This window comes from Macrotis lagotis, chromosome X, assembly GCF_037893015.1.
Source record: "Macrotis lagotis isolate mMagLag1 chromosome X, bilby.v1.9.chrom.fasta, whole genome shotgun sequence".
NCBI lineage: Eukaryota > Metazoa > Chordata > Mammalia > Peramelemorphia > Peramelidae > Macrotis > Macrotis lagotis.
This window is the reverse complement of record NC_133666.1, coordinates 695,559,020-695,583,967: the sequence shown is the minus strand read 5'-3', so window position 1 is coordinate 695,583,967 and position 24,948 is coordinate 695,559,020. Positions and strand designations below refer to the sequence as shown.

The 24,948-nt window shown below is 42.9% G+C and overlaps 1 protein-coding gene across 3 annotated transcripts in view; it reads right to left on the bottom strand.

Moving 5' to 3' along the window:
* TANGO2 (transport and golgi organization 2 homolog) overlaps window positions 1–23,579 on the bottom strand; it is a 143,629-nt gene extending 120,050 nt beyond the window's left edge. Inside the window, exon 1 of one of the 3 annotated variants that reach the window (XM_074206540.1) lies at window positions 23,473–23,579. In XM_074206540.1, coding sequence (XP_074062641.1) covers window positions 23,473–23,564 — 92 coding nt within the window. In that variant the 5' untranslated portion in view covers window positions 23,565–23,579. Of the gene's footprint in view, window positions 1–23,219; window positions 23,240–23,472 lie in introns of those variants that run through there. The other 2 variants (XM_074206541.1, XM_074206542.1) reach the window with 2 other exon arrangements.
* Window positions 23,580–24,948: the final 1,369 nt, after the last annotated feature.

Here is a 24,948-nt window from a genome sequence, read left to right as displayed (position 1 = left end):
CATTCAACTGGAGGGCTGGAGAGGGGAGTCACCCAGAGACTAAAGAGCAGAGCACAAATTCCTTCTACAATAAACAAAGGGACCTTCACAAGGGGCTTACCAGCTTTGGTCTGACTTTCTCTAGGGGAAAGAGAAGCACCCCCCCTCATCTTTTGTTTTTTTTTAAGAGAACTCTAATGGGAAGAAATGGAGGTTTGCCTGAGCTCAAGCCTCACACTGCTCCTTGTTTTGCCCTAGAAGGGGGGGGCGAGTGAAGCGTGAAATATATTCTCTCTCTCCCATGCACCAGTCTTCATTCCTGAGGATAGTTATCACGTTCCCCCTCCCCCAGGCTTCTCTTTTCCAATTCCTTCATTATTCTCTTGGGTCATGAACTTGTAGCTCTTCCCCATTTTGGCCCCCTCTAGCTGGGCTCCCTCTCAGTGAGAGGGACGTCCACAAGGGAAGCAGAGCTGCCTCATCACAAAGGGGGGCATCTAAAGACAGAGGGGAGAGGAGCCCATCAAGCCACTCAGCTGGATTTGGCAGACCATTTAGGTGTCAGAAGAGCAGTACCAGGTAGACCCCTCCCTGGACAATGAAGCCAGGGTGGTGGGGCAGAGAAGTCCCATCCTCATGTAGAAAACTGGGAGAAGCAGTGGGGAGACCTGGGAATCGCAGCTTCTTCCTCCAATTTCCTTGAATCTCATCTTCTCTCATCTTTTTTGCCTTCTCTGGTGCCTCACTGTAGCTCTGGTGATGCTCACCTCTCAAAGTGGAAACTGCTGAATGTGGGTCCTGGCAAACAGGAAAAGGCTGAAAAGTGAGCCTACTTTGGTGAGGAAGAGTTGTCCAAGAACCAACTGGGAGAAGTTCAGAGAAACTAATGGGTTGGCTTCATCACCATGACTTGTGACTAATGGGGTGGCACAGAAATCCTCAAAGATCCCTGAATATGGGATGGTGTGGTTGGGAGTACAAATGCCAGGGTGATCTCAGGACTTGGGTAAGTTCTCCAGGTCCCTGGAACCCCAGCCCACTCCTTGCTGAATACAAGAATCCGGTTTTCATTTTTCTGGGATGAAGGGAAGAGAACATCCCCCTGCTTCCTAAGACATATTTCTGGACTCCGTGGGTGGGCAGTCAGACAGGGAGCCAGCAGAGCTATGTGTCTAGAGTGGACACAATCTCTGATGACTTGCTCCCCCCCACCCCTGATCACACATATTTGGGTGGAAGAATGTCTCCTCATTTGCTGGGTTCGGGGCCCTGACATAGCAGGAACCCTATCAATGCTATGAGCCTCAACAGTCTCACTAAACTGGTGCCATTGGCCTGTTGGGGAGCTGGCTCTCAGAGCTTGGTGCTAACTGTGGGTTCACCAGGAGGGAAGAGTGGGAACATGAGTATTATATGAGGATGGGGTGTGAAGGACTTTGCCTCTAGGCACCTCCTAACACAGAAGTAACTATGATTAGCACTGACTTAGTGAGAATTGTTATTTTAAATAGGAATGGACTAGCCAGTAATGGTCACTCTGTCAAACTTTCAGACTCCTGGGGTGTCTGCCACCTCAACTAAATAGAGGGAAGATCATCTGTCACTTGCTGTGGGCTCTTTTTATGTTACTTAGTGGTGGGTCAAAACGTTGCTGAATGGGATGCTGACTGGATGGGCTGTATCTTCATAAGTCCTAGGAAAACCAGACTCCCAGACTCACCAGGATGAGGGACAAGGCAAGGCTACCATGGCCCAGATTTCAATACTAGTTTCCATTTGCATTTCAACTACTACAGGTCTGGAAGGGAAGGGCTCCTCTGGGACTTTCCTTTGCCCCAGTGTCCATGCCCACCACCTTCATTATCTCAAATCAGAGGTAAGTGAAGGATTAGAAAGACTCACATGGCAGTTACCTCTTAGTACCAGTTGACTGCATTAGTCCCTGGGAACAGATGTATTTAGAAAAGCTGCCTGGAGAGCCAAAGTCCATAAATAAAATCTAATTTCACAATAAAAGCTTTGTCTTTAGAAAATGGCCCCAAGGTATTTTTTCTTTTTTCTTTTTCAAAAAGGGCAGGAAAGCTTTCCGATTTTGGAGATGTTGGATGATGTGGGATAAGATCAGACTACAACTGAAAAGAAATCACCAAATATGAATGAAAAGTAGTCAAGTCTCCTGTCATACCTGGGAGCTCTTAAGACAAAATAGCTGTTTAAAGACCACCCAAAACCCAAGCTGAAAGGCCATTAGCTTGGAGAATTTGATTCTCTAGTAGGTCCACAAGGCCTTCTCTGGGTACCCCAGGTGCAGTTTCCTAACTATGGAAGCTGTAGATTGATGTCAATGGTGGTGGTGGGGGGGGGGGTGAAGGTGGAGGAGCATCTGGCCTGAAGTCAAATGAAACTGAGGATCAACAATTCCAAATGCAGCAATGAAATAAACAAATGGGGCATCATATGGAACAAAGGCAATAGCAAAGAAAGAAATAGGATCACATTAACCACAACCCTATGATCTAGGAGATGGGAAAATTCTTCAAGTGAATCTTCAGCTTACATACATACATACATACATACAAAATTAGAGAACAAGAAAGGAAATACTCTGCCTTCAAGGAGCTTCCATTCTACTAGAAAGTAGAGTCAGTTCTGCCAAGATGCCTGTTTTGGAAATTTGTCTTTGTACAGCTACTATATTGGAGAATCATTTAAGCACAATATGGGTGACATCATCTATGAGAAAGAGTAAATGAATAACTAAATGGTGCCTTCTCACAGTCATGCCAGTTAGAGCTCTGTGGGAACCGAGGTACAGGTCAAATAGTAGTCCCAGATCATGGACTCAGTCACTATTTATTATAGTATTTATGTATTTCTTAATTATTTATCAGATGTGAAACTGTACTACCATTATGATTAAGTTATCTTTTTATATCTGTCCCTGAAGATTTTGATAATTGAACTCCTAATTCCTCATAAATGCCCTAGGATTTTGCGTAGCACAGGTGATTTTTAAGAACACATTACGTCGGGTTATGATCGTTTGTACAAAATAACCCAAAGGAATTTCCAGAGGGAGACGGTGCAAAAGAACTTGGAGGATGGGAAGGGGACAAGAACAAGAAAACCATCCTGGGGAGTGGTACCTGAACTGGACTTTGATGAAAGGAAAGGGTCTTGGAGGGACTTGAACCTCCAAAACAAAGCCCCAGGAAGGAGGTGGAAGGTCCTAAAGGGGGATTTTGAACTTCGAGTTTGGAGGTTACCTTGGAGCCACCTGGAGCTGAGAAGGCAAGAAAGGGCATCATGGCATGTCATGGGGAAGAAGATTGGAAAGGTGGGCAGAGGCCAGCATGAGAAAACTGGGAGAGATTTCCTAGTATTAGGGAGCCACTACCCATTTCTGAGGGGGGGAGGGCAGGGGTGACATGTTTTAGGAATGTCCAGGCTTGTTCCAGAGTTTAGATTTGAGAGGAAAAGAAACCAGAGGAAGGAAGACTAATAAGGAATCACTTACAATAATCCAGGAAAGAGATGCTGAGAGCCTGGACTCCCCTACTGTTCTCTAAAGGGAAAGAAGGGAGAAGGGAGGGAAGGAACAAGCACTTATTAGTCACATCCTAAGTGCCAGGGACTTTGGGCTAAGTATGACAAATATGTTCTCATGCAATCCTCACAACAACCCTGGAAGGGAGATTCGAGTGTTATCCTTTTTTTTCAGAGCTACGGAAACTGAAGCAGACTGAGGGAGAGTGACTTGCCAAAGGTCATCTGGGTGGCTGTCATTGTTGTTTGTCCTGCCTTCTCTAAAAGGACCATGACATCAGGGAGGTGATACCACAACAGTTATGTGAGCTAGGTTCAAGGGAGGGGGTCTGGGCTATGTCACCAGTCTCACTTTCTCCTCCAGAGCTATATCTGATGCTGAATAGGTGGGACAGAGTTTGTGGAGGTAGACTCAACAGGACTTATAGGGGAATGAGGACAAAAGAAGATGGTGCTATGCTTAAAAGAATCAGGAAGTTGGGAGAAGAATGGGAGTGGGGATAAACCCAAGGAGCCCTTAGAACACTGAATGTATTTTAGACTTTCTTCTGTAATTTTCAGTTTTCCTGTTTGCTCCTCCATTTCTTTCTTTTTTTTTTTTGTTTAAAAAACATTGTGATACAGGAAGGCTCTCTAGGAAGGAGCATGAGGATGAATACTGGGAGAAATGCTGGCAATGTGAAAACAAAAGATCTCAACAAAACGTATTATAAAATATTGCCATGAGACCTTTGGGCGGCTGGTGGTTAGTTGGTAACATGGAACTGTAGTTGAGCAGCTCAATTAGGAATGGACAGGGAGAGCTGACCATCTATATATATTTGCAGAGAACATAGGCACAGCTGAAGCCATGGAAGCTGATGAAATTGCCAAGGGAGGGCATCCAGAGTGAGAAGGGGAAGGCTTGGTACCACCCCTAATAACATCGAGGGGTTAGGCTTCAGATTCTCCCATTCTAAGACTCTTTTCCCCAGGGGGCTCCTCCCATCCCATGCTCCATTTTCTGTTCTCCTCTCACCTCTAGCAGCTCCCAGTGTGTCCTCTGCCCCGGAGGCCCATGGCCATTGTGCCCCTATCCTAGGATGTCTTCCCACTGGGAGGAAGCAAAGAGCCTCCTTCCTAGTTTGGGGATCAGAAGAAAAAGCCACTAGCTGTTGACTGTTGCATATCCTTTTGTCACCTCATAGCAAAATCTGTCCTGGCCCTCTCAGTCATTCATCCTGACCTCTCCACTGAGCCTTCTGAAAACTTTTCCTGTTGTGATGAGAAAAAAAGTCCACTTAATTTAGTCAAAAGATCAAATTCAAATGCTAGTTTCAGTCATTTAACTCTTGGGCCTCAATTTCCGCCATTTGAAAAATGAGGAGGTTGACTAGATCACCTTTAAGAATCCTTCTGGATTAAATCTGGGATGCTACAGAGCAAGATTTCCTCTCACATTCCTCCCATCTTCTGGTGCTCATCTAAACCTTGTTTTCTTTCTTGCTCAACCTCTCCAGGACTGGCTTCTTCTCTCCCATCACTAACAACACACAGGGCCAGGAAGAGCTATTTCCTGATACTTTTGGACCCTCTCTCTTAAATTTGGACCCTCTCTCTTAAAAATTAAATCCAAGTGACACAGTGGATAGAGCACCAGCCCTGGAGTCAGGAGGACCTGAGTTCAAATTTGACCTCAGACACTTGAGTGCATGGGAGACACTGGCACAGGACTGCCCAGCATGGTGTGCTCCCATCAGTGAGGAGGCTGTGCTCTATGAGGAAGGCAGAATTGGAGCAGCTCAAAGGAAATGTGACATACCTAAGTTTAGAGGACCCACCCCAGGTGTTCACGTGGACTATTGTGCCCAACCTGTAGTACAGCATTCCGAGCTTGTATTGGTCTGATCAGCCACAGTTGGACACACTGTCATTTGTGTGATGTCATTTTAGTCTTCTTTGATAACGAAAGACAAGAACCAACAAGCAACCAATCAACCAACCAACCAACTTAGCTGTCTGACCATGGGCAAGTCACTTAACCCCACTGTACTGCAAAAACTAGCAAACAAACAAATTAAATCCATCCTATCAAGAGAAGGTGCTGGCACCTCTGGACCTTTATATCAGTGGGTGGCTCAAAGACTTTTTTTCAGACCAGCCTCTACCCTCTTCAAAAGCAGTGACTTCCTGGTGCCTTCATTATCTCAATTCCCATCAACTCTTCCCAGGACTAGATGTGCTAAGATATGACCCTCCATCTTCCACCTCTTCCAGTCCTCTGCCAGGTCAAATGGCTCTTTAGTTATGGCTTTCATCTCAAAGGATGCTCAAACTAGTGAGTGAAAGAAAAATAATGACCCAGAAAAGAAAACTGAGATGAAAGAGTCAGACTAGAGAACTAAGAGAGGGCAGGACCACAGAAGCAAAGGAAGGAATCGTCAGGAGTTTACATGGTCAAAAGTCTAAAAAGCTACAGAGGTTTAAGAAGAAAGAAAATTGGTTCAAGATTTGGCAGACTGGCAATCTTGGAGAGAACCATTTTAGCCAAGTGCAGGGTTGAGAAGGGATAATCGGCCCTTATAATCTAAGTAAGTAGGAGATGAGAAAATGGAATTATACTCAATGTGGTTCTCTCTAAGAGTCTGTCTGGGAAAAAGAGAAGAGATACATCAATAGCTCAATAATATCACAATCAAGCTAAAGATTTTTTTTAAGAATAAGGGGATGTTTGGAAATGACTATTTTCTCAACAGCTATACTGATGGGGACAAAACTAAGGCCGTTCCACTAAAATGGAAAGGCTTCAAGCAAAGACTCAACAAAAGATTGTCAAATGGGTTGGAGTATTTTAGGTCAGAACAATTCACAAGTACCATTTACCAATATAAGATGGGATGGCAATCTGCTCTAGTGTAGAGGTCACCATATTGAAAAAAGTCAACAGTCCCTAGAAGTATTCTAGCAGGAGGCTGTAATGAGCTAGTGGAAATAGCATTAGACCTGGAATCAGAAAATCTAGGTTGAAATCCTGGTCACCATTGTGATCTTGGGCAAGTCATTTCCAATCTTTGGGCCTTCCTTTCCTTATGTATAAAATAAAGAAATGAATTTGAATGATATTCAAGGTCCCCAATAGTTTTAAATCATATGATCTTAAGTGTAACAGCAAACATCTCAATACTGAATTTCTACAAAGAGCTATGATGTAAAAACAGGCTGGCAAATTTAATACAGAATTTCCATAATCTTTAAACTAATTGCATGTAAAACATTTAATGTCAATTATACCCAAATAGATGTTTGTTGGAATAATCAGATTGTTAGAGGGCACATATATCAATGTCTTGAGATCCTTCCAAGTTACCAAATAAATGGATTTGTGGGGTGTGTGTGTGTGTGTGTGTGTGTGTGCATGTGTGTGTGTGTATGCCTTTATATAATACATACAACAAACATGAACCATTGGCAATGGCAGTAAGGAATCAATACTCCAGATTCCACCTATATCCACCATGTTGCATAAATTATGTTCCAGCTCTGATCATTAGCAGTGCATTAGTCTGGTGAAGTATCACTGTGATTGTGACATGTTGGTCAGAACTCAAAAGTCTGTCCCATTTCATTAAGTGAAATCAGTTTAGACTTGGCTGCTCTTCCAGAAGAGGCAAATGGACTTCAGAACAAAATGTGACAACTCCTGACTTGGCCAGGAAAGAGAGACCTGTGAGGAGGGCCAGGAACATTTTAATGCCCCAGGCCAGCCTCCTCCTCCTCCTCCTATTTACAAGCTAGAGTCCTTTTGGAAGGTTTGGGCTATTGAATGGCCATTTTTACCAAGACAAATGTGGAATGGGCTGGACTAGATGGCCCTTGTGGTACTTTCTGACACCGGAGGTCTGTGAATCTGGGACAGATTCTGCAGCTGAAGGATTGCTGTGTTCTAAATCCTTCAAAGCGCTTTATAAACATTGATTAGGCTTCACTCCACTGGGAGGTGTTATTGGAGGGAATAGCATAAATAAGGAATGCAATAAGCATTCATTTTGGAGCAGAGTCGAGTAAAAATCTGGCATGTGAGTCTGTGCTTCGACTACCTGGCTAGTGCACAAGGCTTTCCACCCAGGGAGGGGAGGTGAGAACATCTTAATGCACAGGACTGGAAATATTCCAACAAAGAACAAAGAGGAAAAAATTTCATTTGTCCTCCTTGACTTCTAAAAATTGAAATGTTTTCATCTTTCCCCCCCTTAAGGGTGAAAGAAAGCAACTACAAAGTTAGTAGTTCTTACTTGGAAAGAGTTTCTGAGAATGTATGGTTTTATTTGATCAACAGCTAGGTGATGCAGTAGATAGAGCACTGGCCTTGGAGTCAGGAGAACTGGAGTTCGAATCCAGCCTCAGACACTAGCCATGTAACCTTGGGCAAGTCACTCGTCATCTCCATGGCCCCCACCTCACTGAAATCCAATTCATTTGCTAGTCATGGCATCACCTCCCTTCAAGACAAAGGACAAATTAGCTGTTAACACCTCAACCGTGTTTTGGGGGCCAACTCTGTGCTTTAACTTTGACAAACTGCACATCAAGTGTTTTGGGGTGTTGGAAATAGGCATCAAAGATGAGTGAAATCATTTCATACATCCAAAACCCTTCAAATTCACCTAATTTCTGGGAACCCTTGAAGAACTGAAGGCATCTATGAAGACTTTTGGTTTAAAATTGCCTCTGCCTACTCCTTACTCTCATCTAGAATGATCACAAGATGGTGGACCAATACGCTGAAGAGGAAAAAATAAGTCATTTTTTAAAAAACGTAGTCAGCACAATGAGGTGGCAGTGCAGCATGGGGGAGAAACCCAGAGTCAGAGGACATTCCAGGTTCTGACCCTATTCATCTGATCCTAGATAAGTGGGCCTGATCCGGAGCAAGGGGATTCAAAGTCCTGATTTGCTATTTACACTTGCCTCCTTGGTCAAATTCCATGCCCTCCAGGGCTCAATTTCCTCATTTTTAAGATGAGTGGGGTGGGCTAAATGGCTTCGAGTTCAAATTCCTTTAAATCATTTAACTTCAGTGCCTCAGGTCTTTCACCCGTGAAACAGATATAATCATACTTGGGCTGTCTCTCACAGGATTGTTGTGGTAAGGAATTGATAAAACCTACATATACTAAGGGAGATGGGGAGCTGTCAGGTACTAGTTGTGAACATAATGTTGGAACAGACACATTACACCACTCTCAACTGCCCCAAATGCAGCAGAAGTTTTGAACAATGGAGGTAGCTTCTCAAAGCCCATGCACCACCATGGAGATTCAATGAAAAGGGTCCCTCCCCAAAGCTGGGTCTGTGGAATAAAAGTAGGATTCGTTAACCACAAAACATGGAAAGTCACCCCGTCATTTACCCAATCTGCCAAACAACCAACAACAAACATCACACAGACAAGGTAGAAAAGTCATCTCCAGTCCAGTCCCTCCTCCTCCTCCTCCTCCTCCTTTACCATTCTCATTCTGCTTTGAGCTTCTCCTCTCTCCAGTCCAGTCCCTAAACAGCTGACAGAATGACCATACCATTCCCCTCCTCAATAAATTCCAGTCACTCCCAGATGCCACCTGCAAGTTCCTTTGTCTAACTTTCAAGTCCCAAGCTGCCTTTGAAACCTTCTCTCTCTCTCTCTCTCTCTCTCTCTCTCTCTCTCTCTCTCTCTCTCTCTCTCTCCCCTCTCCCCCACCCTTCCCTGACAACATGGTTCCTGCTGTTTCAATCACAGCTGCTCCATTTCCCAGGTCAGTGCCTATACACTGACCAGGATGGCCCCCACCCCTGGACTCCCACCTGCCTCTTAGGATTCTTCGCATACCTCAAAGTTCTGCTCATGGAGCCCCTTCCTTTACAAAAACCCTTCTCTGTCCATCCTGGCTGCTATCAGCTCTCCCTCAAACATATGGTTTGTATGTATATATTTATATCCCTGTTGTTCCCCCTGAGAGCAAGGACTGCCTCATTGTGGTTGTTTCGTCTTTCCTATGGTCAGTGTCCACTAGATGCTTGGAGACTGCAGGTTGGCTTGAGCCTAGCTTTCCCCCATACACTTCATCCCCATCACATCTGTGTTCTCCGTTCCTCACCTCTCTCCCACTGTCCTGGGGGGTTCATGAAAGAACTCAGATTCTCATTTTCTTTTCCCTTTCAATCTCCTTTCTGTTCAGATGGCTGTTTTAGGCCTCCAAGCTGCCTCCCTTCATCAGGTTTATTTGTTCCTTCTGGGAGAGCTGCCCAGAGCTCTGGGAGGTCAAACTGGGCCTCCAATGATTAGTTTTCAATTTAATTCAACAAAGATAAAGTAGGCACCAGTATTGTATTAATTACCAACATGTATTTAGTATTAAAAACTACATGTACAGTTGTATGTTAGAAACTCAGACATATTTACATCAAGGAGCTGACTTACAATCTAGCAAAAAATAAGACCCAACACTGATTCTGTAATACCCATGTGTTTAATTGAATGGAATCCACAAAACCCTTTAATGTGACAGTAAGGGGAACCTAGATTTTTAAAAGGCTCTTCCAATTGAGTTCAAATTCTAGCAAGTTCTATATGTGGGAAAGGATTAAAGAACATTCCACCAACGTTCTAGTCACTTAAAGGCTCAAAGACAGACAGGATCAGCTCTCTGGGATACATCTATCTAGGAGTGAGGTTAAGTCCAGAGAGGTGCAATGCGGCCATCGACAGTAAGCAAGAGGTATTCCACCGGGAGCTGCCCTATAAGACCTTCAAATTGAATCAACATCTTCCCAGTGACTTCATGACCAGGGTGAACAGCTGAAACGTTTTTAAAATTCATCAGGAGTAATAAATGAAAGAGGATAAAGACCTACAGATGCCACAGAAGTCTCATGATTCTATATAATTAATGTTTTCTTCAACAAAAGAGTTGAGAGGTACTGAACATGAGAAGCACTGCCTTACTATCACAAAAAATAAAATTGCTGTCTTAATAGACAGGAAACAACTGGCCACTTACTGGTCAGTTGTCAGCCACATCCTCAACTTGTTAGAACAGAGGTGAATAAAAGAGAAGATAAGGCCCAATTAAAACAACTCCAATTAGACCTACATAAACCAGAAAACTGAGTCTGAAAAATGAGAAGGAATAAAAGAACAGACATTTACTCAAAGTCCCATCATTTCCTAAGGAAGTTTAATGGCCTCAAATCAATTGCCATAATAAGAGTAGACCAAACAAACCTCAAAGCTGCCTAAGCCAGCAAATATTCCCTCTTCTTTGCCTGCCTCTCAAGAGACAGGGAAGACAAGAGTGATACTAGCTTTGAATCTAAGCTCATTTATAAAGCTTGACAAAAGAGGATGGTAGAATATCAGCAACCTTACCAAGATCATCTTAAGAAATAGCAAGAAATGGTGAAGTAAGTAATTTCCCACTGCTTTCATTGTCCTCTTCCCTTGGATACTGATGAAGAAAGCCCACAGCCCTCATCTTTTGTCATCACACCTGGGAAGATGCACCCACAGCAACTTAAGACACAGACCAGAAAGCTTTTGCCATTGAAGGCCTTGGCACAGTCAAGTGATTGAACATCAGAAACTGATATGATTTTGTCAGCAGCAATGGCATTCCCAAATGGACATTCCCATCTGCTTCACCACTTTACTCTAAGGACCATAGGCCTTTTCTCTCTGACTAGGTGATAAAAATCTTCTTCACATGTTATTTCCCCCATTAGACCATGAACCCCTTGAGAGAAGGGACTGTATGACTTTCTCTTTGTATCTGTAGCACTTCACACAGTGCTCTGTATAGAATAAAAAAAAGCTTCATTCATTCATTCATTCATTTGTGATTTACCCAGATCATCCCAAGAGCATTTAAGCTTCTGGGGGAAAAGACTGGGAAGATGGGCTAAATTTGAAAGACTCCAACAGAAGCAGAAAAAGGATAATTAAGGCAGAAAAAAGACAACAACAGATGAGCCCAAGGAAGAAAAGGTGAACTCCAGCAGAAGGCTTCAAGAGGAAACAAATATGGAAGAAGAGGAAGAGGAAGAACCCAGGAAAAAGGTCTTGAGCTATAAGAGGAGGAAGGGAAGAGAAAAATTAAGAGAAGGGCTCAAGCAGAAAAAGGAAAGGGAGGAGGTGGTGGGTAATCCAAGTGAAATGGTCAGTGAAGAAAGAGGATTCCAAAAGGTGAGTGCTCACTGCAGAGCTGCAGGCGTCATCACCAAACACCAAAGCTATACACAAAGACAAAAACTGAGGGTCTCACCACAACACATGGACAGCAGGATTCACTTTGCAATACAATGCAAATCTCTCTCATGCACAGAATGCTCAAAGTAAAGCTTGTTTCTTCTTCATCCTCTAAATAAAAGGGAGCATCTTTCCACTCTCCAGATTATTTTGGAGAATGAAATGGAAGGAGTTTGGTGTGAAACCTGGGAGGACAATGGACTAGAAATGGCCCAGATGGAATCTTCCAGAGACTGGAAGCTGGAAAACTGTTACATAGATGATAATGGGAAGAGGAAAACCCACAGAATCCTTGGCTCTCCTACCAAGGAGGGAGTTATACCTATATGGAGACTGCCCAGGTGCAATCAGGATGAGAGGAAGAGACCAGAAACAGTAGTTAGCAACACCTACTGGAGCAGCTATTTTTTTTTAATCTTCATAACAACAAGAGAAGTCTGCTATCTTCTTGGGGCAGGATTCCAGATGAAGGCAGAACCTCCCAAGACTTGAAAAAAATGAAAGTGTTCTCTGTACTTTTAGGTACACTCCTAACACATGGGCATACATGATCCTGGCAGTAAGGACCTAGAAAGCAGGCTGAGAGTTTACAGAATCTTGGGCAAGAAACTGAGAACAGTACTTTTCTTGCTCTTGTTCTCTGAAGAGAAGAGATTCCAAATGGCCTGTTTTGGAAGTGAACAACTGGTTGAGAGGATGGCCTAAGAGAATGGGATTTGTCTTTCTGGAGCAAGCCTGAAAATTCAGGAATGACAGGAAAGCAGCAAGGGATGAAGTGAGCCAAGTAAGAGTTGATCACAATGCAGCTGCCTGGAGACTGACTAATCCAGTCAAAAGGACTTTCAAATTCTAGCTAGGGACTGTTATTAACCCTTTTCTATGAAACACACCTGATAAAGGCAGGGTCTCATCTGATCCTCAGACCCATCCTGGTAGATAGGTATTTTTTTATTCTAAAGATGAAGAAACTGAGGCAGACAGTGGGGAGATGACTTGCTCAGGGTCACCCAGCTAGGAAGTCTGAGACCACACTGCCAACAACTGCCATGAAGTTAAAGAACACAGCTATTAAACTGTGGAGAAATGCACCACAGTGCAAGGTAGGTCCTATTTGTAGGGAGATATTGGTTCATTCATTACATCTGAAATCCCCAAGGCAAAATTCAATATCTAGTGGGAAGTTAGCTCTGAATAAATGTTTGCTAGCTGACTGATTGGTTGAGATACCCAAGGAGTTCATAGGAGACAAAAATCCGAGCAAGGAGTTGATTAAGGTTAAAAAAAAAATGACCTTAGATGTACAAATGTACAAAGTAAGAAAAAGAAGTCAAAGGAAGTAGAAATCCTAAATCAAAAGTCAATTTGACATCAGGGGTGTCACGAGAGTTGGTAGGAGGAGAACCAGATTAGAACATGGTTCAGAAATGGTTTATTATATTCAAAAGAAATGGGGACAGGGAGGAGTAGCAAAGGGCAGGGTGGAGAAACAGTATATATTATGAAAATGAACTCTTATGATTCTAAAATACAGGAAGCAGAAGGGAAAGCATGGTGGCAACCATTTGGAGGAATACCAAGAGAGGCAGAAGTAGAGACCATATTGTCATCAGAGGAAACAACAAGTATCTGAAGAGAAAGGAGAGCAGGGAAGAGTTTGGGAAAGCATTCCAAACCTGACCAGGAGGAGCAATAGCACATAGTGATGGGGACATTTCTATAATCCAGACTTCTGCTAGAACTCTTAACCAAAAGTAGAACAGCTTATCATTTCTTGACTTTTATTTTCTTCCTTCATAAAGTAAAGGGGATAACAAATAGGAAATCTATTCTGGATCCGATTCTCACCAAACAGGAAGATCTGGTTGGAAACGATGGGAACCTTATGGAAAAATAACCATTCCATTTTGGAATTTGTGAGAGGGAAGTAGATGAAAGCTCAGAATAGTTTGACATGCCTCTAAATTTTGAGAGTAGATTTCAGAGAATTCAGGGAAAGAATAGACAGGATTGCATTCTGCTGAGAAGTCATCCAGGAAGGTAGGGGAAGCTCTGAGGCATGAATAGGAGCGCACTGGCACCAGTTATCTGGAAAGTCAGCTTCTGAGAAGGTTGAGATGGGGGAATCTCTTGAGTTCTGGAGTTCTGGGCAGCAGAGTCTTATATTCACTGAGGGTCTTTGGAATTAATCCCATAAAGCAATCAGGCCCCATCAGATAAGTTCAGGGAGTTGGGGGCTACCAGCTTTTGTAGAGACAAACAGCTGTCAGTTACAAATGGAGGAGGTCAAAGTTCCTATGTCTATCACAGAGGCAAATTCTTTGAATATGCACTACCAATATAGCAAATGTCTGAATATACTATGCAGAAGTCTTTTTTCTTTTTGCAAGGCAATGGGGTTAAGTGGCTTGCCCAAGGTCACATGGCTAGGTAATTATTAAGTGTCTGAGGTCAGCTTTGAACTCAGGTACTCCTGACTCCAAGGCCAGTGCTCTATCCACTGTGCCACCTAGCCACCCCACTATGCAGAATTCTAAACATACACAAAAGGAGAAATTAAAGGTTGAGATAAAGAGGAAAGAAGCAATATTTTAAGCATTTTATTTTATTTATAATAAATGCTTTTACTCAATTTATTCACTTAAAATTATTGACAATAATTTTTAACAAGGGGAAATATGATTGATTATTCCTTTTTTAAATCTTGCTTTAGCAAGATTGCATTGTTACTGTATAAAAGTAATTGAAAGGTCCAGTTTTCAAAGGAGTTTATTTAGGTGCTTAGTTTGAATAGTTATCACTCCTATCACTGCTGAAAAAGAAATGTGACAAAGATATGGTTCCAAAGAGAAGAGATGAAGCATAATATTTTCACTTTTTTTAAATTTGTTTTTTTCTTTTTCCCTTTCTTGTGGTTTTGCTCTGATTTATCTTCCATAGTATGACTAATATGGAAATATGTGTAACATGATTGGGTATGTATTTATAACCTTGGCAGGGAGGGGTAAGGGAGGGAAGGGTAGGAAGGAGAAAATTGAAAAAAATTAATGTTGATGACTTTTGTGGAATCATGTTAAACACAAGTATGTACAAGTATGACCTATATCAGATTGTTTGCTGCCATGGGGAAGAGGGTTAGGAAGGGAGGGTGGCAGAAAAATGTGAAACTCAAATGATAGAAAAAAGCTAAATTTTGAAAATTAGCTTTGCATGTAATTAGAAAAAAAAGAAAAAACATTTAGAAAATGAATGTTGAAAACTATCATTATATATAATTGGAAAAATAATTAATAAAACAAAAAACAAAACAAAGGTGCTAATCTAATCATGATGCCATCATAATATAAGAGGTTTTGTTGAAATCCATTTAGTAAATTTCCATCTTCCCCAATATCAATCAACTAGTTGTTACTGTAAAGAAATTGGAAATTGGGAGGAGAAATGAGAGCAATGCAGAAAAATTATGAAAACCAAATCAACAGCTTGGTGAAAGAAATACAAAAAATACTGAAGAAAATAATATGTTAAAAACCAGTTTAGGCCCAATGGAGAAAGCAAAACAAAAATCAAATGAAAAGAAGCCTTAAAAAGTAGAATTGGCCAACTGGAAAATGAGATAAAAAAGCTCTCTGAAGAAAATAACTCCTTAAATGCAGAATAGAACTAAAGGAAGCTGAAGACTTTGCAAGAAATCAGGAAGAAATAAAACTCTTCCAAAAAAGCCCCAAATTAGAAGAAAATGTGAAATATCTCATTGGAAAAACAACCAACCTCAAAAATAGATCCAGAAGAAATAATTTTAAAATTAATGGGTTATCTGAAAGCCATGATTAGGAAAAGAGTCTAGGCTTCATTTTTCAAGAAATAATACAGCAAAATTTCCCTGAGATCCTAGAAGCAGAGGGTAAAATAGAAATTGAGGGAATTCACCAGTCACCTCCTGAAAGAGATCCCAAAAGAAAAACTTTCAGGAATATTATACCCAAATTCCAAAACTCCCAAATCAAAGAGAAAATTCTAAAAGCTGCCAGAAACAAACAATTCAACTACTGAGGCTCCATAGTCAGGATTACACAGGATCTGGGAGCATCTGGGCGCATGCCCTTGTAGGGATTTGAATATGATAGTCCAGAAGGCAAAAGATCTTGGTTTACAACCAAGAACCAACTACTCAGCAAAACTGAACATCCTCTTTCAGGGGAAAAATGGACTTTCAATGAAACAGGGAACTTTCAAACTTTCCTGTTGAAACAACTAGAGCTGAAGAGAAAGTTTGATCTCCAAGTACAGGACTCTGGTGAACCACAGAGGGAGTGGAAGAGAAGGACTATGAGGAATTTAATGATATTGAATTGTTTGTATTCTTGCATGGGAAGAAGATATTGATAACTCATATGAATGTTTTCATTTATAAGGGCTGTAAGAAGGAGCATATATAGACAGGTCACAGGAAGGAGGGGAATATAGTGGTATGATATAGTAAAAAGATGGAGTCAATGGGTGATAAAGGAAAGTACTGGGAGGAAGGGAAAGGAGATGAAGAAGAAGCTGAGATATTTCACATAAGAGTCAAGAAAAAGCTTTTTCAATGGAGTGGAAAGGGGGAAGACAAGGGGGAATGAGTGAGCCTTTATTCTCCTCAGAAATGGCTCAGGGAGGAAATAACATTCATGCTTAATAGGGTGAGGAAATCTATCTTACCCTAGAGAAAAAATGAGAAGAAAGGGATGGGATTAGGGGGAATGGAGGGAGGGAAGGGGGGAACAGGTGATAGAAGAGAGGGAAGATTGAAGGAGAGGGTACTTAGATACAACACACTTTTGGACAGGGACAGGATGAAAGGAGAGAGAGAATAGAATGAGAGTGGAGAGGAACAGAGTGGAGGGTATAGCTAGTAATAGCAACTGTGGGAAAAATATTGAAGCAACTTCTCTGGTGGACTTATGATAAAGAAAGCAACTCACCCTAGAGACAGCCATTGGAATCTGAATACAGACTGAAGTACATTTCTCTCTCTCTCACTATTCTTGAGGTTTCTCATCTTCTTGGGGGGGTTATGTTTACTCTGATAACAAAATTATTGTAATAATAGTAATAATAAATTAAAGGAAAAAATAATTTACCTTAATAACCAAAGAAAAAAAAAGAAACCAGGAGGGACAGGAATTCAGGGAAGCCTGGAGGGATCTGCATGAACTGATGCTGAGTGAGATGAGCAGAACCAAAAAAACATTGTAACAGCAACATGGGGGTGATGATCAACCTTGACAGACTTGCTCATTTCATCAGTACAACAATTAGGGACAATTTGGGGCTGTCTGCAATGGAGGATACCATCTGTATCCAGAGAAAGAACTGTGGAATTTGAACAAAGACCAAAGACTATTACCTTTAATTTAGGAAAAAAAACCTCATATCTTATTGTCTGATCTTGCTGCCTCTTAGAATTTGTTTCTTCCTTAAGAATATTATTTCTCTCTCATCACATTCAATCTGGATCAATGTATACCATGGAAACTATGTAAAGACTGGCAAATTGCCTTCTGTGGGGGTGGGGTGGGGGAAGGAAGTAAAATTGGGGAAAAATTGTAAAACTCAAAAATAAATAAAATCTTAAAAAAAGATGAAAAAAAGAAACTGGAAGATGTTGCATTTCTATGTTCTTTATAAATGGATTCAAAACCAATTAAGACTCATTTGGAAGATTTTTAGGAAAATAAAGTTGGAAAATCCTATATTCAAGAGTAAATATGCAGATAGGACTAAGATCATTTTCTGGAACCAAAGCTTTGTTTTTAAATGTCATGCTAATTTGGATTGCTTCACACTATCCTTAGCTAATAATTGAAAGTACAAAATGTGAATGCCATTTTTAATGAAAGTGAATGCAAAGCCATATTTTAAATAATCTTGATAATTTCAGATTTTTTTGTATAATTTCTTATCTGATTTGATAGGTTTATCTCTTGAAATGGCTAGGAGCAGAATCGTTAGCTCTGCCATTGTTTGTTTGTGTTTGATTATTAGCATCATTTTCTGTTCCCAGTTTCCTTGTAAGAGTCTTTTTAAGCCATCTGCTTATTTTGTGATGGCCATTTCAAACAAGATAGTATAATTTATAAATCTGCTTAAAGGGAGACACTACAGTATGATGAAAGAAAATAAATAAGTGAGAGTACCCTTGTCAAACTTCCATTCTTCCCACAGGACAAACCTCACTACATATGGATGAAGTAGAAATGTCAAACCAAATACAAAATATTAACAAAACTTAAATTTTTTTCTATTTTAAATTAAAAACTATAAACATGAGGGCTAATTTTTTCCTTCTATTTCAATGGATGGGGAGGTGTATTCTCCCATTTGTAGACTACTAGTCTAAAGAAATTGATATGGTTGTATAAGGGTACTCATTAATAAGTTGGATGTGAAAGAAATGTATAGAAAATACAGGAAATGTATATGTTGCAGGTCATTTAATGTAACATAATATAGAAGTGTGGCATTTAAGATTATGTACTTAAGCTCAAAATAAATGAAGAAATGGAGGAAATGTAAAAAAAAAGTTTTTTTTAAAGCTAGATTGGAGAAAAAGGAGCGTTAAAAAGTCAGACTTCTGCTCAGAGGAGGATGATAGTAATTGATGAGAGAGAGAGAACATGGGACTGCTCAGTTCTTAGACTGCATTTTTGGACAGAAAAGGCAAATAGTGAGTTACAAAGACAACCACATGATGCAGGAGGAAAGATGGTTGCCCCTGGAACAGCTGTGTCAAACTTGTGGTTCCCACCATCTCCCAGTGTGTCTCACACCAGATTCAAATGTAAATAGAAAGAAAATGCAGAGAGAGAGAGAGAGAGGATTAGTGACTCCCCTTCTCTTTGAGCCCTGGCCTAGATCAGGATAAGTAAAAGGGAACTGCTGCCATTGAACTTGGAAAGATCATGGAGAACTTGAGAGGTGCCAAAGACCTGGTAAAGGGCAAAGGTTGTTCCAATATTCAGAGAAAAGACAAAGAATCAAGTCTTCAAACTAGAGATCCATAAGCCTGACTCTGTCTTGTGGCAACTTTTGATAACTAATCGCAATCATTTTAGATTTTGTCTGTTATTTTTTTAACCAAGACCCAATTCCAACCCTGTTCCACAGCCAGGCAGCTCAGTGGGCCTAGGGGCCCCCCTGAAGGAGAGAATGGAGAAGACAATGGAGAATCAGTCACACCACCCCTGGCTCCTCCCTGCATTCCTCAGATCCTGGCCAACTTGACTTGTGGCCACCATGCCCAAGCACCTGGGAACAACAGCTGTCCTCCAATCTTTTCCACTCAACAAAGATCCATGTGAAGTAGATTCAAAACATACCCTGCCTCCTCCAACTGTCATTGACCCTAACCAGGGAACCCCAAGAGAAGAGGCTCTCATCCAAGTCCTAGACACCATCAAATAGTTCAACAACAGAGCCAGAAATGGTTTTTGATGAGAATACTTGCCTTTGGGAAGCCTCACCATTGAACCCTAAGAGATGTAAGGCCCTTCTACCAAACCTGTGGCACCTGTGCTGCTCTTCAATGAGAATGTGAATTCTCTAGCAGATGGATCAATTGGACTTTTCTACTGTACAACCAGCATTTAACACAATGCTCTGTATATACCAAGAGATTAATAAGTGCTTTTTTCCTTCCTTAGTCAATCAACCTATAGGTCTGTCACTTCTCATGGGTAAGAGGAGAGACAAGAACTGGACAAAAACACAATTAAGGGAGGCTGACCCCTGAAGGGAGGCTGGGACTGGTTCGAAGCCACTTGACTTTTTTTTTTTTTAAGAATGACTTGTTCATACCCCCAAAGGGCAGCAAAAATGTGCATACCCTTTGACCCAGCAATACCACTACTGGGTCTATACTCTGAAGAGATGAAGAAAAAGGGTAAAAACATTACTTGTACAAAAATATTTATAGAAGCCCTGTTTGTGGTGGCAAAGAATTGGAAATGAAGTAAATATCCTTCAGTTGGGGAATGGCTTAGCAAACTGTAGTATATGTATGTGATGGAACACTATTGTTCTATTAGAAACCAGGAGGGATGGGAATTCAGGGAAGCCTGGAGGGATTTGCATGAACTGATGCTGAGTGAGATAAGCAGAACCAGAAAAACATTGTACACCCTAACAGCAACGTGGGAGTGATGTTCAACCTTGAAGGACTTGCTCATTCCATCAGTGCAACAATTGGGAACAATTTTGGGCTGTCTGCAAAGGAGAGTGCCATTTGTGTCCAGATGAGGAGCTGTGGAGTTTGAACAAAGTGCAAGGACTATTCCCTTTAATTTAGAAAAAAACAGATATATTATTGTCTGATCTTGTTACCTCTTAGACTTCTCTTCTTTAAGGATATGATTTCTCTCTCATCACACCCAATTTGGATCAAGGTACAACATGGAAACAAAGTAAAGACTGACAGAGTGCTTTCTGGGGGGGGGGAAGCAAGATTGGGGGGGGAAATTGTAAAACTCAAATAATATCTTTAATAAAAATAAATTAAAAAAGATAAGTGCTTTTTTTCCTTCCTTAGTCAATCAACCTATAGGTCTGTCACTTCTCATGGGTAAGAGGAGAGACAAGAACTGGACAAAAACACAATTAAGAGAGGCTGACCCCTGAAGGGAGGCTGGGACTGGTTCGAAGCCACTTGCCTTTTTTTTTTAAGAATGACTTATTCATACCCCCAAAGGGCAACAAAAATGTGCATACCCTTTGATCCAGCAATACCACTACTGGGTCTATACCCTGAAGACATGATGAAAAAGGGGAAAAACATCACTTGTACAAAAATATTCATAGCAGCCTTGTTTGTGGTGGCAAAGAATTGTAAATCAAGTGAAGGTCCTTCAATTGGGGAATGGCTTGGCAAACTGTGGTCTATGTATGTCATGGAACACTATTGTTCTATTAGAAACCAGGAGGGATGGGATTTCAGGGAAGCCTGGAGGGATTTGCATGAACTGATGCTGAGTGAGATAAACAGAACCAGAAAAACACTGTACCTAACAGCAACATGGGAGTGATGATCAATCTTGATGGACTTGCTCATTCCATCAGTGCAACAATCAGAGACAATTTGGGGCTGTCTGGGATGGAGAGTGCCATCTGTATCCAGAGAAAGAACCATGGAGTTTGAACAAAGACCAAGGACTATTCCCTTTAATTTAGAAAAAAAAAACCCTTATTGTCTGATCTTGTTATCTCTTATACTTTATATTTCTTCCTTAAGGATATGATTTCTCTCTCACGCTCAATTTGGATCAATGAATATTGATATATCAATGAATATATCAATGAATACCATGAAAACAAAGTAAAGACTGACAGATTGCTTTCTGTGGAGGGGTGGGGGGAGGGAAATAAGATTGGGGGGAAAATTGTAAAACTCAAATAAAACCTTTAATAAAAGAGAAAGGAAATGAATAAATAAATATTACCAGCATTAAAAAAAGAACAACTTGTTCAAAGGCATAAAGGGACAGATACCCAGTGTCAGTGGGGCAGCTGCCATGTGTTCTGAGAGGCAGACTCCAAAAAAGATCCCAATGGCCTTGAATACAGGGCTGAAGGGAAATTTCAAAAAAGTCTCTGATTTGGGTTAAAACAGGGTCTTTACAAGCCCCAAAGTCAAAAGAATCAACCTAATTAAATCTTCAGCCATCTTGAGAAATATCATATCCAGGACTAGCAGGTGGGGGAAGGGGAAGAAATAAGCATTTATTAGGTACCTACCAGGTACCAGCACTATGATAAATGCTTTTTGTAGATATCTCATTTAACATTCACAACCCTAGAAAGTGCTATATTAGTCCCATTTTACAGTTAAAAATACTGAGGCAAAGGGGTGGCTAGGTGGAGCAGTGGATAGAGCACCAGCCCTAAAGTCAGGAGCACCTGAGTTCAAATCCGACCTCAGACACTTAATAATTACCTAGTCTTGTGGCCTTGGGCAAGCCACTTAACCCCAATCGCCTTGAAAAATCTAAAAAAAAAAAAAAAAACTGAGGCAAAAAGGATGAAGTGACTTGCTCAGGGTCATAGAGCTGGTCAGTGTCTGAGGTTGGATTTGAACTTGGGTCTTCCTGTCTCCAGACCTGGCTCTCTATCCACTGTGTAGCACCAGCTCACTTGGGAGTGGGGAGGGTGAGAAAGAGTAGGTACAGTAAAAATTGTACTGCCCCTGTTCTGGTGATATAGACCTGGCCAGTACGGTTTAGAAAAGTCATCCATAAGCTAGATAAGCTGGATGACGTCCAAGGAGAAGCATGAAGGTGATGAAGAACATGCCACTGGAGATATTTAATTGGAGTAAACTAAGACTTAGGAGAGAGGAGGGAGGAAGAGAGAAGGAAGAGAGAGTAAAAATCGCACTGTCCTCTCCCTGGTCAGACCTCCTATAGAGTTCTGTACTCATTCCTTGGCACCCCTGTTTGAAAAGGCCATTGATGACCTGGACAACATCCCACAAAGGCAATGAAGGTGATGGAGAACATTCTACTGGAGAGACTTAGGAGGGAAGGAGGAAGAGAGAGGAGGGGGTACAATAAGAATCACACTGTCAGGGCTGCTAGGTGGTGCAGTGGATAGAGCTCCAGCCCTGGAATCAGGAGGACCTGAGTTCAAATCCGACCTCAGACACTTAATAATGACCTGGCTGTGTGGCCTTGGGCAATTCACTTAACCCCATTGCCTTGCAAAATCCTAAAAAAAAACAAAACACACTGTCCTCTGCCCTGGTCAGCCCTCATATGGAGTTCTGTACTCCTTCCTGGGCACCCTGGTTTAGAAAAGGCCATTGATAAGTTGGACAATGTCCAATGAGGGCCAGGAAGGTGCCGAAGAACATTCTACTGGAGAGACTTGGGAGGGAGGGAGCGGGCTGGAGAGCCGGGGCACAGCCAGAGAGCCCCAGGCCCTTCCAGGATCCAAAGGGCATCAGGTGGAAGAAGGGGTGGGGTCGAGCACAGCCGGGCCCTGGAGGACAGGGGTCTTCCTTCCCAGCCGGGACTCCTGTCTAGCGCTGGGCAGCTCAGGCCTCCTCTTTCTGGGTGGCCCCAGGTCCTTCCATGGCCGGGTCCTGTGACTAGGGGCCATTCCAGGGCCTGGGGCCCAAGGGGGGCAGCGTGGGCTCTGCTCTCAGCACCTGAGTGACCTTGGGTGGGTCACCTGAGCCCTCGTGGGGGCGGGTGGCCCTGGGATTCAGGAGGGCCCCCCCATACACCCCCCCTCTGAGGTGGCCTTCCCAAGTGACCCCGCTGACCCCGCGGCCCGGGTCACAGGCAGCCCCCCCCCTCCCCGGGGGAGTAGTCAGCCCCCTAAACCCTACTTTACAAGAATCTCCCCTGGTTCCATCAAAACAACGTCAAGACTTGGGGTGATTCTGGGGGGTCGTCCTGACCTTGACCCTGACCCTGGCTTGTCACCCCGCCCAGTCTGTTTCCCCTCCTGTAAATGGGGAGGCGGAGGGGGCCCCCGGGTCGCTGGTGGGGGGCTCCCTTAGCCCTGCTGCGATCAGGACGACGAAGATCATGGCCAAGTCCTGCCCCGCCGGCGCGAGGGGCTCCTAACAGCGCCCCGGGAACGCCCGGAAGGAGGCCCCGCGGCCCCCCGCGGCCCCCCGCGGCCCCCCGCGGCCCGGCGCCCCGACTCACCTCGCTGCCGCCTCCGCGCCCTCCCGGCTGTCAAAACCGCTCTGACTTCCGGCCGCCCCCTCCCCGGGCTCGCCGTTCGCGGCAGCGCTCATTGGGCCCGCCCCCTGTCCCTCTATTGGGGCTTCGGAGGAGGAGGCGGGGTCCCGCGCCAGATCTAGATCTCTATTGGTCAGCGTCTGCGCCGCTCAGCCAGCCTCGGGCTCCGCCTCCCTGCCCTCTGGCTGGAGCCTCGTGCTGGCGGTTGACCCTGGAAGCTTGGAGGGGGCGGGGCGGAGATAAGGGGCGGGGCAGGGGCGGGGCAGGGGCGGGGCCGGGGATGGCGGGGAAGGAGAGAGGAAACAGACGCGGCTGGGGGGGAACTCGGGCACCTTAATTATGAACAAGGGGGGGACTCAGCCCTAATTGCTATCATCATCATCATCATCATCAATAATTATTGTTATTATTAACTTGGGAGACCAGACCACACGTGAGAGCATTCAACTTGCCCCCGGGAGGAAGGGGGCGACTGGACCCAGCTTGGGGGTGGTCAGCCGGCTTCCAAGAGTGAACAGACCCTGCAACGGGGGAAATAAACGGCCTAGGAGGAGGGGGGAGGGGAGGGACCCCGGAGGAGGGGCGTCAGCCCTGAATGAGGTCAGCAAAGTAGCTATAGTGGTAAGGAGCCCCAGTGGGGGAAAATACAGCCCAAATGAGGAGAATCAGCTTGGTCAAGTCCTGCAGGAAGAAGCCCTGGCCATGGCAGGAAAATGGGCCCCCAAAGAGGGAGGTAAACCCAGTCTGAGGGAAAGAGGAAAAGAGCCATCTATAAAAGGAAATAAGGCCATATGGGAAGGAGGGAAGAACCGTTTGATGAAGCATAATATTTTCACTTTTTTCAATTTGTTTTTTGTTTTTTCCTTTCTTGTGGTTTTCTCCCTTTGCTCGGATTTATCTTTCATAGTATGGCTAATATGGAAATATGTCTAACATGACTGGGCACGTAGAACCTATATCCGATTACTTGCTACCTTGGCAGGGAGGGAAGGGTGGGAAGGAGAAAAATTTTTTAAAATGAATGTTAATGATTTATGTGGAAATATGTTAGACATGATTGTATAAGTATGACCTATATCAGATTGCTACCATGGGGAGGGGGTTAGGAAGGGGGAGGGTGGTAAAAAAATATGGAACTCAAAAGCTAGAAAAAGGCTGAATGTTGAAAATTGGCTTTGCATGTAATTGGAAAAAAATGAAAGAGAAAAAACATTTAGAAAATGAATGTTGAAAACTATCATTACATATAATTGGAAAAATCATAAAAACAAAAAACAAAACAAAGAGAAGCGCTAATGTAATCATGATGCCATTACAATAGAAGAGGTTTTGTTGAAATCCATTTAGTAAATTTCCATCTTCCCCAATATCAATCAGCTGGTTGTTACTGGGGAAGTAAATAATCTGTTTTGGGAAAAAACTCCAGCTAAGGGGGAGGGG